Below are 15,707 nucleotides of genomic sequence, written 5' to 3' on the forward strand. Positions count from 1 at the left end.
GAGAGCAGGCATCCTCCCAGGGCTATGCCTCTTAATGGCGGGCGATGATCAGTGGATCCTAATCTCACCAAAGTGCTGGCTCTTCTATAGCCTGGTATTGTCCCCTGCCCTCAGACTGTGCCTCTGTCCCACCTGGTGACTCATCTGTGGTTCTTTAGCAGCAAGTTCTGTAGAAACTGATATTTACACCTGCCTCTGAAAGGCAAAGTTGGGATCTCTGCTGATTTGCCAAGAAATGAGACAGGAGGCTGGCAGAGACTGGAGCTAGGGGCTGAGATGGGAAGTGGCTGGGCAACAAGATTCAATTTGGGAGCCGGGGGGGAAGTGGTGGTGAAGGGGGTGGGCAGGTGGAAATAACTGGAGGAGGTAGGGTGATGGGAAAGCAAATGTGTGTGTGAAAAATCAGCACACTTTTTGGGAAGGTTAGTGGGGGGTAAGTTACCTATATAACACAAAGCCCCTAATATCACGATGGTCCCAATAAAATTGGGACACCTGGCAGTGTTCGCCTTAATTTTTTTATATTCATGTGCGGAATGAATTCTGTTATGTGCACCAATATGATGGTGATGTGTGACACATCACCTTCATATTGGTGCACATAATAAAATTCATGTGGTGGGGGTGGGGCTGAGGGGTTCAGCGTGCAGGAGAGGGCTCAGGACTGGGGCAGAGGGTTGGGGTGGGGGTGGTGATGAGGGCTCTGGCTGGGGGTGCAGACTCGGGGGTGGGGCTGGGGATGAGGAGTTCAGGGTGCAGGAGGGGGCTCAAGGCTGAGGCAAAGGGTTAGAGTGCAGGGGATGAGGGGTTTGGGGTGCAGGCTGCCCTGAGGCTGCGGTGGGGAGAGAGGACTCCCCCCAGCCCTCTCTCACTACAGCACTCGGAGCTGGGTGAGAAGCACCTCTCCCCAGCCGCATCAGCTCTAGCGGGCCTGGTCCAGGCCAAGGAAGGGGCTCCTCTCCCTGGCAGCTCCAGCGGGCTTGAGTTGGACTGGGTCGAGGACGGGGCTCCTTTCCCTGGCAGCTCTGGTGAGACCGGGCTGGGCTGATGGAGGGGCTCTTCTCTCCGGCAGCTCCGACGGGCCTGGCCGGGCTGGGCCAGGGGAAGGGCTTCTCTCCCCAGCAGTTCCGCTGGGGCTGGGCCCGGCCAAGGCGGGGGACTCTTCTCCCTGGCAGCTCTGGTGGAGGCGGTCTGGGCTGGAGGAGGGGTGACTCTCTCTGCCTGCGTGCATGGCCCTTGAGAGCCCGCTGCGTGGCGGCACAGCTTCCAGGGAACACAGACATCTCGTGACCCAACGGGGAGGGGAGGCAGATCCAACAAGGAGCTGGGGAGTGGGAGTGGGGATTGGGAATGGCACGGTAGGGAGATTGGGACTGGGGTGAGGAATCTGGGGAGCGGGAGTGGGGATTGGGAATGGCACGGTGGGGAGATTGGGACTGGGGTGAGGAATCTGGAGAGCGGGAGTGGGGATTGGGAATGGCACGGTGGGGAGATTGGGACTGGGGTGAGGAATCTGGGGAGCGGGAGTGGGGATTGGGAATGGCACGGTGGGGAGATTGGGACTGGGGTGAGGAATCTGGAGGATTGAGACTGGGATCAGAAACCTCAGGAGTGGAAACTGGAGCTGGCTAAATGAGGAGATTGACAGGGGACGAGGATCCACTGGTGTAGGGGAGACTAGGACTGAGACAGGGCAGAAGGGATCAGGCTTTGGGGGTATGGATCGAAGAGTCTACGTTCACTACAGCAGTGGTTCTCAACAAGGGGCACGTGTAGCCCTGGGGTACTCAGAGGTCTTCCAAAGGTTACATCCACTCATCTAGATATTTGCCTGGTTTTCCAACAGGCTACATAAAAAGCACTAGTGAAGACAGGACAAACTAAAATTCCATACAGGCAATGACTTGTTTACACTGCTCTCTATATGCTACACATGGAAATGTAAGTACAATAGTTATATTCCTGTTTGTTTATTTTATAATTATATGGTAAAAATGAGAAAGCAGCAATTTGTCAATAAGAGTGTGGCTGTGACACTTCTATGTTTTTGTGTCTGATTTTGTAAGCAAGAAGTTTTCGAGTGAGGTGAAATTTGGGGATTCACAAGACAAATCAGACTCCTGAAAGGGGTGCAGGAGTCTGGAAAGGTTTAGAACCCCTGCACTAGAGAACACTCTCCTCCAGGACGTGGAAGGGAACCCAAGACTCCTAAGACTCACCATTTCTCTGCTATTTGCGAGAAACTGGGAATGGGTGACAGGGATGGATCACTTGATGATTCCCTGTTCTGTTCATTCCCTCTGGGGCGCCTGGCATTGCCACTGTTGGAAGACAGGATACTGGGCTAGATGGACCTTTGGTCTGACCCAGTATGGCCATTCTTATGCTGTCAGCAAACATCTGTGAAGCCCACAGGCAAACTGTCGAATTCCCCCGTAGTGCTCGTCCATACAGAGAGTGACCGCTTCTACAGCTGTCAGTCAGTAACACCATCAGCTCAAGTGGCAGGGGATCTAGAGTTTCCAGCTCTGTTGTTGAATCATGTGAGTGTCAATATGATGCTACCTGATGGAATTCTGTATTTTCAGTTTGCTTTTTTGACAACTAGAAAATTGCACATAAAGAATATGTTAAAAGAACTTTATTGAGGTTCCAAAGTCAAGCAATGCAAAGATAGGAAATGCCAGAATTGTAATGTTTCCAGTCCAGTTTTGCAAACTCAAAATGTTTAAATAATTCAAACAGCCTTTGGAGAATCAGCTGGATTTTTTATGCTTATTTGAAGAAAACTGAATTTCTAAACCATCTGAGATTCACACATTTATCTAAAAATCTGTTAAGTCTACAAGAAAATTATATCACTACTTTGTATCAAGTTTATTTTTTTCTTGGAAAATGGCACAATTTGTGGGCTGAAAAAGAGTGATAAAAATAGTTTTATGTGACACTACTATATTAGTAAAAACAAATGCTGAAACACACATTTAGTTACTGTAGCTGATATAGATTTGAGCAATATAAGATACATGATGTCTTAAAAACAAAGAAACGAAGTATTAAAGTATTTGTAAATAAGAGGAAAATACTATTTTAAAAATTAAGGCCCTGATTCAAGAAAACATGTAAGCAGGTGCTTAAGTCCATCCCTATTCAGTAAAGCAGCACATGCTTGCGTTCCACTGAAGTCAGAAACCTAAATACATGCCTAAAGTTAAGCACGTGCTTAAGTCCTTTGCTGAATGGGGAGCTAAACAAATTGGATGGAGCATACATATCATTACACTGCAAGAGTTAGTGGCAACTTAATATTGGCTATAAACAATAAAATCCATATGCCCGTAGAAGCTCTAAAATTGTTTGAAAACTATCCATCAAAATTGACTGTATATTTGATTGGTCATTGATATGTGTAGATTCGTACTTTCTGCGTGAGCAAAGCATCACCCCACTATTTTTTGTTTTTGCCCTTGAAAGACTTTGCCAGTACTAGGGCTATGGGAATACCTCCTGTGAGTCCTTTTAGCTGTAGACTACAGGAGTGGAGAATCATTTCTACTGTTCACATAATGAGAGTTCCTTTAATATTTTACTAGACCTGCACTTAGAATCCCCGTATGGCATGAATTATTGTCTAAATCCAATCTCTCTGAATGCTGTGATATAGGAGGGCCAGGGAGCAGTGGGAGAGGGGAAACATATAAACCCAAGGCTTATTAAGGCATGGTTCCCTGTAGACTAGGGAGGGTGGCTGCAGGTTAATTGGAGCACCTGAAGTCAATTAAGGCCCCATCAGGAACCTAATAAAACCCCCTGCTTCAGGCAGTTAGGGAGAAGGAGAGAGGATTGGAGCTTAGAGACATGCTGTGAGAGTTGAAAGACCAGCAAACTAAAGTAAGGGACCCTGCCCCAGCAGGGGAGGGAGACCCCCTTCCCCAGTGTCTAAGAACTGAAGGTACCCCACCTAAGGAGGAAGAGGGTAAGAACCTGCAGGGGTTCAGAGGGGCTGGGGTTCAGAGTGAGGAGCAAACCCAGGCCCCTTCCCTCCTTTACCACCTTCCTAGGCCATTAGTGGGGACCTTGGTGCCCCAAGAGTAGGGGCAAAGGGTGGCATCTTAGCCCATGTCTTAAACATACAGCTGAGGGTAGCATAAAATTTCTCCTTTACCTGTAAAAGATTAAGAAGCTCAGCTAACCTGGTTGGCACCTGACCAAAAGGACCAATAAGGGGAGAAGATACTTTCAAATCTGTGGGGGATGGGTTTTTTGGGGGCTGTTGTTCTTTTGGGAAACAGAGAGACCAAGCAAGTAATCTAGCTCCTACTGAATGATACATCTAAAAGTACAGAAATAGTAAGTAACAGCAAGGAAATGCATCAGAGTATCTTGTTTTAGCGTGTGAATTTTCCCTGGGCTAAGAGGGAGGTTTATCCCTGTGTTTGTAACTTTAAAGTTTTGCCTAGAGGGGAATCCTCTGTGTTTTGAATCTGATTGCCCTGTAAAATTACCTTACATCCTGATTTTACAGAGGTGCTTCTTTTACTTTTTCTTGATAATGAAGTTCTGTTTTTAAAAACCTGATTGGTTTTTAGTGTCCTAAAAACCCAAGGGGCTGGCTGATGCTTACCTTGGTTACTCTCAAGTCTCCCCAAGAAAGGGGGTGATGGAGCTTGGGGGGGGGATATTTTGAGGAAACAGGAACTCCAAGTCATCCTGTTCCTGAATCTTTGTCTAACTCACTTGGTGGTGGCAGCAGTACCCAGCCAAGGACAAGGAATGATTTGTACCTTGGAAGTTTTTAACCTAAGCTGGTAGAAATAAGCTTAGAGGGTCTTTCATGCGGGTCCCCACATCTGTACCCAAGAGTTTAGAGTGGGGAGGGAACCCTGACAGCCCCCCACCAAGAAAAGTGCAAGACCCACGATACTAACATTGGCCATCTTGTCACAATGTATAAAGCTTTTCTCTCCTGTGTTCCTAAGTGCTGTACATGGACCAAAAGCAATGGTGAGCAGGCATGGAGTTATCTAGGAATGGTCAAAAATTCTCAGTCAAAACTGTTTTTGACAGAAAATTGGGTTTTAACTAACCTGAGGTTTTTCCATGGAATGTATCTGCTTTCTGTGGAAAATTACAAACTTATTCACTGAAAACCAAAAAGTTCTCCCCCAAAACCTCAAGAATTTATTTTTTCTGTTTTTCACAAAATGAAATATTTAGCAGAAAATGTTGACAAAAAAAATTTGTTTTTGTGGAGGTGACATTTTGCACAAGAGTTAAAAGATCTGATCAGTTCTAGTAGTATCCTTGCATCACAAAATTTCAAGCATACTATAAGCAATAGCATTCTGCTAGTAGATGGGCACAAACATTAAATTTCATCAAAACTTCCTAGAAAGCTCATTTTAAAATCTCAGAAATCTAATTACATTTATTCAACACTTTCAGAACAGGAGTCAATTAATTTGTCAATAAGTTTTAATGCTAAACCTCTGAAAGCAAGAAAAACATTTGTGGAGATACAAAGCAAATCAAAATCTAACTACAGTATTAACTATAAAGAGTGTACTGTAATGTGACAATAGTGGATATCTAAGAATCACTTTCTAACATTGAACAGAGAATATTGCTGTACTGGAATAAAGAAGACCCATAGTTTTGCTTCCACAGTGAGACCAGCATGACACATTGTACATAGACCAATTTATTCACAGCTTCACAATGGATTATATTTAGAAAGTTGGTGTGTTTGGTATGTCTTAACTGGCCCTCACTATTCCCAATGAATGGCAAGCCTGAACTTTCTTACCCATGAAAAGAGTAAGATTGATTAATACTGGGTTCAAGAGGGACTCTCCAGGTTGTGTGTTAGATTGCAGTACTGTGTGTGAAAAACTGGACATATTTCACAAGGCCCTATCCCTGTGGGGAAGGTTGGAGAACTGCACAAGAAAAGTGTTTGGTTTTTTTTTCATTCAGTTAGATAAAATACTTTAAAAGCCAAGATCGAACCTCTTTATCCTAAGCCTATGAAAATAAAAACATTTTGTATTAGCTTTTGTTTAAGCTTGGTTCAGTCTTAGCCACCTTGTAGAGAGGAGAAATACAATTATGACTATGAATTTATATTTGCTGTCTAGCAAAATCTGAGTATCTGTTAATTGCATGGGTTCTCCAGTATCATGAACAAACTACAAAAATAACATATATATTTTATATTACAAGCATTTTCTTTTTTCACGTATGGCTTAAATATCAGGTGTAACATACCTATAATATTCCCTCCAACACACACAATCCTTACTGGAAAAAATGTCATCAGAGGGGGTGGGCTTGTCCTGACTCTTGATCAATCTCTTATCTGTCCATCAAGCTTAATTTGACAGGAGGGATAATGTAGCATTCGGGAGTATTGCGGTGGAGCTGAGTACTGACCCTGGGGCATTTCCTAATCTCCCTGGCCTGTATGGCTGGAACAATTCTGTTTATTTCTGAGTCCATACTGGAATTTGTGTTTGTTTTGGAGCAAGTGGTTTTGCACAGTATTGAAAATAGGCACCATGTTTGCTGGCTTGGCAGTTACGAGCAATTTCAAGGCAAGCAAAACAAAATTCAACATGACATTGTGGACATATAATATATTTGCACTTTTCCATGTGCTCAATGAGTCGTCCACAGGTGGGACAAGCACGGATGGAGGGACAGTTTTTTATTTCGCTTCCTGGAAGATCCTTCAGCTTGCAGTTTGCTAAGACTTCCAGGGACTGGTTCTTGCATCCCACATTTTCACACCTCTCGGATGGTGCTCCAGCACCTTTCCAGGGCTTCAGGCACTGCCAGCAGAACTCAAAGACTTCCCCCTTCAGCGAATGGCAGAGGATACAGACCACCCTCAGGTTTTTCAGATCTTGGCGTTCCACGTAGCTGTGGCAGTTGGGACACTTAGAGAAAAAACAAATTTCAGACGTGAGTGAGATTGTTACTCCATCCTTTTTAAAAAGAAAGTGACACAAAATGGTATCTGCATAGCTTCTGGAGTTCCTTCCCATTTTACAGACCACTGTAAAGATGAGTGTGTGCCCTTTGGACTCTTTTATGATTTATAATGAAGGCCTGAAAGGGTATTTTCCTCTCCAGAAACACTTACTGTTTTCGATTTGCCATAGAAATATCAGGAACCTCAAGTCTTAGGCCTTGTCTACACTATACAGTTTTGTCAACAAAAGTCAGCTTTCGCCGACAAAACAGTGGAGGTGTACACACTGAAATGCTCCTCCGGCCGATGTCACTCCCCTGCTTTGTTGACCCAATAAAAACATCTCAACGAAAGGCATAGGGCTTATGTCGGTGCAGTTAGGGTGACAGTGTCTGTGTAGACACTGCATTCCTTACATCGGTCATTGGGTGTCATTCTTGTCAATATCACGGCTTCTTCAGAATCGTGAAATTGACAAGAAAGCTGCTTCCAGCTCCAGAGCTGGGCTGCTGCCTGTTCTCCACTCCAAGCCAGACTGCTACCCAGACTCCCTACTCCCCTCTGGGAGCCCTGCTGCCCGACAGGGTCCCAGGTATCCACTTCCCACCGGGACTACGGCAGCCAACTGGACTCTGAGTGCAGATCTCCCTGCTGGAGGTGAAAAGTCCCGGATAGCTTCCCCCCGCCCACCAGCTAAGAGCAGGGAGGTGAAAAGCTGGGGGCACGCTGGGCTCCTGGTAGGGAGCTGTGCAGAGCTGAGCACCTTGGCGCTCAGCCCCCTATGCTGCCTCTTGTCAGTCAGCGGGAGTGTGCCTGGTGAGGTCACGCACCACTGACAGAAGGTCTTGTGGACATCAGCCACCACAGTAATTAATACAGTGGCTGTAAGTCGACCTAAGATTGACTCATCTTTAGTACAGACATAGCCTTCGCTTTTGTTGACAATCATCCTTGGGAAATGGACTGTGGGGGCACTCCAGCTCTTCGCGATAGGGTGGGGTGTGTTGAATCTTTCACACAGCTTTTCTTATCACTTTTCACTAGAAGTGTTTATGCAATCTGAGTCAAAATCCATTATTCTCACAATCTCAGGTTTGTTTCCTTGCTTTCTGTATGTCCTGATCCCACTAGTTTTCGTTCTTACAGCATAAAACGGAATGGACAAGCCTTGAATTTCTAACATAAAAGAGCCCAGGAGGCTGGGGAAGCAGGCAGTTCAGGCGTCCTTTATCTACATCATGAAGAACTTAAAAGGAAACAAATAGGTTACCTAGCAGTAGTTGTGATTTCTCAAGATTTCCCTCTGTGCAGTCATGGAATGGTACCCCCAGTGCCTGTAGGATCTGGAAATCCCTAGAAAACCATGTTTAAGGGCTGCAAAAATGCTTCCTCACCAGCCTGTGAGGTTATATAAGGGACTGCAGCCCATTTCTTTTCCTGAAACCCACTGTTGCAGATATACAGAGAACTCTGAGGTTGAGGGGAGGGAGGGAGGGAGGGGCATGGCAGCTCTTAGGAAGCACAGTCACCGCTAGGTAGTGATTTTCCTCTTTCGGAGTCCCTGCTTTTGGGAGGTCAGTGAGCAGAACCGTCCATGTGGAAGGTGGGCTGAGGAGTACTCGGTTAAATACAGATTGTAACATGGCTTTCCCAGTCCAGCACTGGCCAAGTGTGAGGACCAGTGGAAGCAAAGTGTATGAATCAAACTCCACGTCGCTGCTCTGCATATTTCGGAAATACAGATATCTCAGACAGTCGATGGCAGCAGAGAGAACCCTACGGCGTGAGTTCCAAGCAATGCGTAAGATTATTCATGAGGCCAGAGGTGGAGCCTCCAGATTGATATGGAGAACTCTGCTGTCCCTTGGGATAAAGGTCCTGAGAGAGAGGCGGGTACTGTGGGGGGGTCTGGAACAACTCTGGAAGGTAATTATGTCACTGCTCCCTTGGCTATGCTGAGGATCAGCCTTGCTTTGTCTTGGTGGACCTTTTTGAATGGCCAGTGTGATGGGGTGAACTGGAAGAAATGCATACAGCAAATCCTTGCTCCAGTCCAGGAGGACAGCATCTAACATTACTGTTTATAAGCAGGCAGGAGCAAGCAGAGGGGACATTTGGAATTCTCTCTGGAGGCAAAGAAATGTATGTCTGGCATTCCCTGCCTGCTGAGGAGACAGCTCTTCAGTGTTGAGCTGCTCTGCTGAGAACTTCTTTGCACATTCTTCTCTCCTGATTGCAGACCAATGCCAGAGTCTCATATTGTCATCGCACAGTGTAGAGAGTGAGCTCTGCCTTGCTCGTAGTACATTGCTGCGCTTTTGTGTGAACAACCTGGCCTTGGGGGGGAAAATTCTTTGGTCCAGTGAATGACTTTTGCTTCCCACTTGCTCCATGAACAGTGGTGGTGACCTCCTACTTGACAGGAGTGCACCTTTCTCCCTAAAAACAACGAGGAGTCCTTGTGCCACCTTGGAAACTAACACATTTATTTGGGCATAAGCTTTCGTGGGCTATAACCCACTTCATCGGATGCATGGAGTGGAAAATACAGGCCCAATGGACACAGCTTTCCAGAAGTTCGGGAAAACTGAGGTGTCAGGCACACCATCCCATGAGTGGGAATGTACAGAGGACCTTGAAATAGTGCTTTCCTCTGCAGGTCACCTTTCAGGAGATACTCCGTTCTCTGTCTGCTCCATTTCCTGCACATGCCCAGCTGCATAAATAAATAAGGTCAGTGTCCCCTTGCTCTGTTAAGGATGTGAACTATGTGAGGCCAGGGAGAAGAACTGGATTCAGGATGTCTGCTCCTTGAGATGCCCTGGATAAGTAACCAGCACCATCAATGTCATGGTGCAACATGGAAGCTGCTGCAACAGCGCCAGCAGGAGCCGCACAGCTTCACCATTATCTACAAGGTGCCTTCATGAATAAAACAAAGGCAGAGGTGTGAAAGAGGAGAGAAGCAGTAGGGATCTGGACTCACCTCTTTGTAGTCATGGTAATATTTAGCTGCAAACTTTGCAAGTTTTTCTTCAAAGTTCCGTTGGTCTGTTTCAGTGAGTGAAGCATTCCGGCGGACTTCCGGATAGGACCATTCCGCCCCACATTTCTTCCCATTAACATCAGCAGGGCAGTGAAACTTCAAGTAACCCTGTAGGCCAGGAAAGCAGAGAAGATAAAGAGGCAAAGCTGTAAAATTTGAAACCTGTGCCATATTATAAGCCACCTCTTAAGGCCAGCATTAACTCCATCTTAATATAGTTGCTTGTTTGGAATTTGGATCTGGTGGTGCTGGAGGTGTTAAATAAGGTCAGAAAATTGTGCTTTCCCTGATTTCTGAAGCAACTTAATTCTTCATTTCTCTCACTTTGTTGAAGCATTGTGTGTGTATATAGTCATTAATTTTTTTTAAATAACTTGCTAATCTAAGGCTTATGAATGTGTCACTGAGTCATCAGCAAGGGAAATATTTATAAATTTATTTAAAGGAGTATATTTGTGAAATATTTCCTGAAGCAAAAAACCAAAGTCATGGCTAAAAACTCATATATTTGGTGGGGAGGGGGAAGGGGGAATCAATGATTTGAAGAAAAATTGCTCTAACTCTGTGGTTGCCATTCTGGCCAACTATGCTGTTTTGTGGGGCTACTTATAAAATTACATCTTTCTTTTAGTATTTAACACTTCTTTCCCTATTTTTGTCTAGTTCTTATCCGTTCTGTATGTGCCCAGCTTGGAAAACTGCAACGAGCAATTCCAGCCGCAGTTGGCTGTTTAATCCACCTTATGTTCTCTTTGGTGTTTGAGGAATTTCAGGTTCTCATCCACTCAGGCTGCCTTCTTTCTTAAACTTAAGACTGGCTCAGGGGGTCAGCAACCTTTCAGAAGTGGTGTGCCGAGTCTTCATTTATTCAGTATAATTTAAGGTTTTGCATGTCAATAATGCATATTAATGTTTTTAGAAGGCCTGTCACTAGCTCAGCGTTCTGCTGGAATATCTACTTGGAAAGTTACATGCATCTTCTCCATTTGGCCGAGTTCCTCTCTTACCTGGTTGCCAGTGGGAGGGAGACGTCTAGGTGTTGGCGGGGAGTGGGAATTGAAACCAAGTGAGACAAACCAAGAGCTCTTTTGGGGTGGCAGGTGGAGCTGCCTGTTGACAGCTCTGAGGAAGTCAGTCACTGCTGTGTCAGGGCTCTGGCTGCGTTCAGGGTTTTGTATATAATGTGGCCTCACCTCATTGCTTTGTGTACCCCTGACATTACAATATCACAACCACCAAAAGTACCAGCCCAGCCCAGGAATTGCTGGATTTCTTGTCACATTTCCAGCACAATTTTGCAGACTCAAAAGGTTCAAAGAACTCAAAGGCTTTAAAAACAGCATCTGCACTTCAGTTGTTTGTTTGAAATAGACCCTTTGAACTTTCTCCAGTTCTCTTATCACTGGAAAGAATGATCTCTTTGCATCACAGGCAGTTACTTATTTCTCATGGGCGGGGAAGGAAGCGGGGGATGGGAGGGGAAATAACAGTAAATGGTCTCAGAATGCCCCACATTACTAGTTGAAGACAGTTTTCCCACTTGACAGAACATTTCAATATATCAAGGGACACATCTCTGGAAGAAACCAAGTGTATTAAAAACACGTAGTTCGGCTTTTCTGACACTCTTCTGTGTTCTCTTACCTGGTCTAACAGACTTCGGCACCAGCCTGTTAAGGAACCAGGATCTGCAGCATGTCCACAAGACATTTCCACCCTCATGAGATCCTCATCATCACCTGACAAGCAAGGAGACACTAGCTGAATTAACATAAAAATCCTCTCAAACTGAGTGCGTTTATCAAGTCTGGATCTTTGGTCTGGGAGATTCTGCACACACACACCCAGTACTGAAGCAACTGGCAGAAGATGTGTCTAGGGTGCACATGTTTACAAAAGTTCCTCTGGGATTTAGGGACTCAAGTCTCATAGACTTTCAGTGGGACACGTGGGACTTGCACTTTTAAAACTGAGGTGCTTTTGAAAAACTGGTGTTATACATTTAAATATTTTCTCCTTCAGCTTTTCTTATTTAGTTCAGACCATTCTTTTTACCCTTTTGGGAAAGGGGTCTTGTTGCCTTCCCAAAACCCTCAGGACCCCCATCTTTCCTGCTTAGAAAGGATGTTGTTAAAGCAAGAGGTTGGAAGTCCGGTTATCTGAGTTAGTGGCGGATTTAGAGTTAGTGGGGCCCCTCCTTGGGACCCAGCTAAGAAAAAGAACATTCTCTCTTCTCCCCACCCCCCTACCCTATTTTTTCATTCTTTTTTTTTTTTTTTTTCCTCCTCCTCCTATAAGTAATAGGAAGTAAATGAAAATAAAGCGAGGTACCTTGATTGTTTTTGGAGTCTAACTTATTTTTCTAAATACCACTTGAAAATCACTGAGGGTCTCAGTAATCTTTCCAAATATTGTTTGGACTGTTATCCAAAGTGTTTTACAATAGTTAGCTAAGAGTGCTTTATTTAAAAAAAGTTGGTGTGGGGTCTGGCCAGGCATTAGGATGTGGTAGGGGGCTTGGGGCTAGGGGCGCAGGGTTTGGGGAGGAGTTAGGGTGCAGAAGCAGGTTGGGGTGCAGGGCCTGGCCAGGAGTTTAAGGGGCAGGGGGTTGGGGTGTGGAGCACTTCCCTGGGTCAGCTCCTGTTTGGTGTGAGGGGTGCAGGTCAGGATGTGGGGAGGGGGAGGGTGCAGGAGTCAGGGTGGGTAGGGGCGCTGGGGGATGTTGTGAAGGGGTTTCAGGAGTCTGCTGGAGTGTGTGTGAGGGGGTGGTGCTGGAGTCAGTGCTTGTAGGTGCAGGTCTGTGAGGGAGTTTAGGTGCAGGAGGGGGCACAGGTTGGGGAGGAGGTTGGGGTCTGTGGAGCGTACCTTGGCGGAAAGCTCCCATTTTGGTGTGAGGGTGCAGATGGGAATATTAGGTGGCGAGTGCAGGGAGCCAGGGCATGGTTGTGTTAGGGGGGGCTGGGTATGTGGGGTATTCAGGGGTTGGAGTGGTGTGGGGTGCAGGAGTCAGGGCAGAGGCGGTGGGGCCTGCGTCTATGCAAGGTGCCCAGCTCCCTGCCCTGAGCGGCTCATGGCAGGGAGTTGGGGGGGGGGGGGGGAAGTATGTTTAAGAGGAGTGCGGGGGCCCTGACTTTGATCCGCCCTTCCCCAAGGCCCCACTCTCGCCTCTTCTCCACCTCCCCGCTCCCTCCCAGAGTGCCCAGAGAAGGCAAACAGCTGTTTGGTGGTGGGGGAAGTGCTAAGAGGGAGGGATGGGAACATGGCATGCTTGAGGAAGGGGTGAGCTTGGCTGCCGGTCGGGGCAGAGCCTGCAGCAAGAACCCCAGGAGCGGGCAGGATCAAGCTGCTGCCGCCGCAGCTTCCTGGCCCTGGGCCCCCTGTCACTGGGAGGCCAGTGCCAGGACACCTTGCTGTGTTTTAGTATAAATCCACCTCTGGTCCCACTACCACAGACTTCCTGATCCGCCGCCTTCATGGTCCTTTGGCTCCTTCAGGCCAGCTCAGCTGCCATAAAAATGCACAGAGCATGTACAGGACCCCCCTACAGAATAACACCTGCTACACGAAGGGGAAACTCTCCTGTTACTTGCAACAGCTCCACCCAAAAGAGACTTTATCACAAAATTGGCAATAATACAGCGTTTCTTCCGGCTGACTTTCTCGCACGCTAAGAACTATTGTAACCGCTATCTGATGTCTCCCACCATAATCGTCATAGTCTCCATCTCATTCCTTGGATGTCCTGACATTTCCCTGGCTTTTTGACCACTGCTACATGTTGAACTGTGGGCTCCATTGAGCTGTCTGCAGCAATGCTCAAGGCTATTTTACAAATGCTCAGTACAAGCCAACCAGCAAATCTGGGGGGTCTGTGACCCGGCAGGCCCCCCATGTTGCCTCTATCTGTATGAAATCCACCAAGGGCTTTTTACATCTTTTGACACAGATGCTGTTACATTAGTTCAATTTAAAGTAATGACCATTTTCATCCCCTCTTTCAGCTTCTTAGCTGGGGCAGAATCTGTGTTCTGAGCCACCAGCCTGGTCACAAATGGGCAGAGTCCCAGATGTGTAAAAGGGGGCATAGCCCCTCCCCCCTCCATCTATGGCTACAGCGTAGGTGGGCTCTAAAGGCTTCATCTGCTTCCCTAATGCCACCCCTTTCCCCACCGTTTCTCTCTCCAGACACCTCAGAGAAGCGGGAGAAAAGTGTCCACACATACTGCATGCACTCAGCCACTGCTTCTCCTAGTGAGCTGTGTGTGCTGAACCGGAAACTTCAAGCTGCAAAGTCACCAAATAGCAGGTTTCAGACTCGGGTAATTCACATAATGATTTTAAGTTTCTGCTTTGCTCTCATGCTTCAAAATGGCTTGAACATCTGGTTACACAAACTCCAATTCCATTTCAGAATGGTGAGACGATGCCCCTTCACCGCTCCCACAGTGCGTTTGCCACAAGCAAGGAAGGACCTAAGTTATCAGGCTGATAGCAAATGGAAATGCTGCCCAGAATTACCTGTGATATCGTCCTTTCGACGAACAAATTTTGGTGCAGGCTCTTCGTTTTCTTTTCTAAAAAATTCCATAGTCTTAGCTGGAGGCACAAAGGGGACAGAAAAGACCTCTCCAAAAATTATCGTTCAGGGGAGAGAGCGTCTGTCCTGTACAATTTGCTTTGACAAATCTCCGGGTGAGGATTACAAAGCTAGCTAGTGGTTTCACTTTGAGCTGGTTAATGACTCCTCCCTCTCCAGCTGCTTCACTCTACGCTCATACTGCAGAAGGGAGCTGCTCCTTTCATTTTCCTGTTTCCCTCTCTGTGAGGCCCAGAGAGCGTCAGTTCAAAAACGTCCAGTCTACAGACAGGGGGAGCGACAGTTTTGCCATGACAATTGTTACGTGAAAGCCCTGATAAAAAGGACTCAAATGATAGAAATATTACTTAGGATGCACATCTAAGTCACAGACAGTGTTTTGTATCTAAAATGACTTTTACTTTTCATATTTAATGTGAGTAACAGCAGCAGAAGAGCATGAACAGAGAAAAGTAAACAATTTTGAACCCGTTTCCACCAAAATGTTTTTTTAATTTAACTTTTATTTCTGGGGAGAGAATGTTCTGCTGTCCTGGTCCCTTATTTGACAGCAGGGCTGTCACTGAGTACTGTTCTTTATCACCCTCTCAGGCAGCCCAGGAGGGATTTTATGTTACCCTTATCTCAATGTTTATGACACAGAGTAAAACAGTTTATTTGGGGTTTGGATTTCATTGGGTGCTGGGTGTCTGGGGACAGGTAACTTACTGAGCTGTTTTCAGATAAATCTGTAGCTTTGGGGACATGGCCCAGACCCTGGGTCTGTGTTGCAGGAGGCTAGTGTGTCTAGGTCAACAAGGCAGGATTCTGGAGGCCCAGGCTGGCATGGGAAATGGATTCAGAGATAATTCCAGCACGTGACAGGCCCAAGGGGATCTCTGTGACCGAACCCCTCACAGAGGCAAGGCTGGCTCCGAGGCCAGCGCAGGGGCTCCCGCAGCCATGGGTGAATGCTTTGAGCAGCTGACAAATGACGGCTGCTGCTGGGCTTAAGAGCTGGCCTGCTGACTCTTCCTGCCAACCAGGCAGCCTCCTGCAGGCCAGTTGTGCTCATTATAGTTCCTGGAGACAGGCTCTGCTGCAAGTCCTGA

The 15,707-nt window shown here is 46.6% G+C and overlaps 2 protein-coding genes across 2 annotated transcripts in view; both read right to left on the bottom strand.

Annotated features, from left to right (window-relative positions):
- LOC116815086 (uncharacterized) overlaps positions 1 to 15,707 on the bottom strand; it is a 669,588-nt gene that overhangs the window by 556,535 nt on the left and 97,346 nt on the right. The window lies entirely within an intron of this gene.
- On the bottom strand, positions 5,458 to 14,767 carry LOC116815109 (uncharacterized). Its single transcript, XM_032763189.2, has 4 exons — positions 14,538 to 14,767; positions 11,664 to 11,758; positions 9,960 to 10,127; positions 5,458 to 6,938 (listed from the first exon to the last, which is right to left on the bottom strand). The coding sequence occupies exons 1-4, from the start codon at positions 14,605 to 14,607 to the stop codon at positions 6,483 to 6,485; spliced, it is 789 nt and encodes a 262-aa protein (XP_032619080.1). The 5' UTR covers positions 14,608 to 14,767; the 3' UTR covers positions 5,458 to 6,482.

This window comes from Chelonoidis abingdonii, chromosome 4, assembly GCF_003597395.2.
Source record: "Chelonoidis abingdonii isolate Lonesome George chromosome 4, CheloAbing_2.0, whole genome shotgun sequence".
NCBI lineage: Eukaryota > Metazoa > Chordata > Testudines > Testudinidae > Chelonoidis > Chelonoidis abingdonii.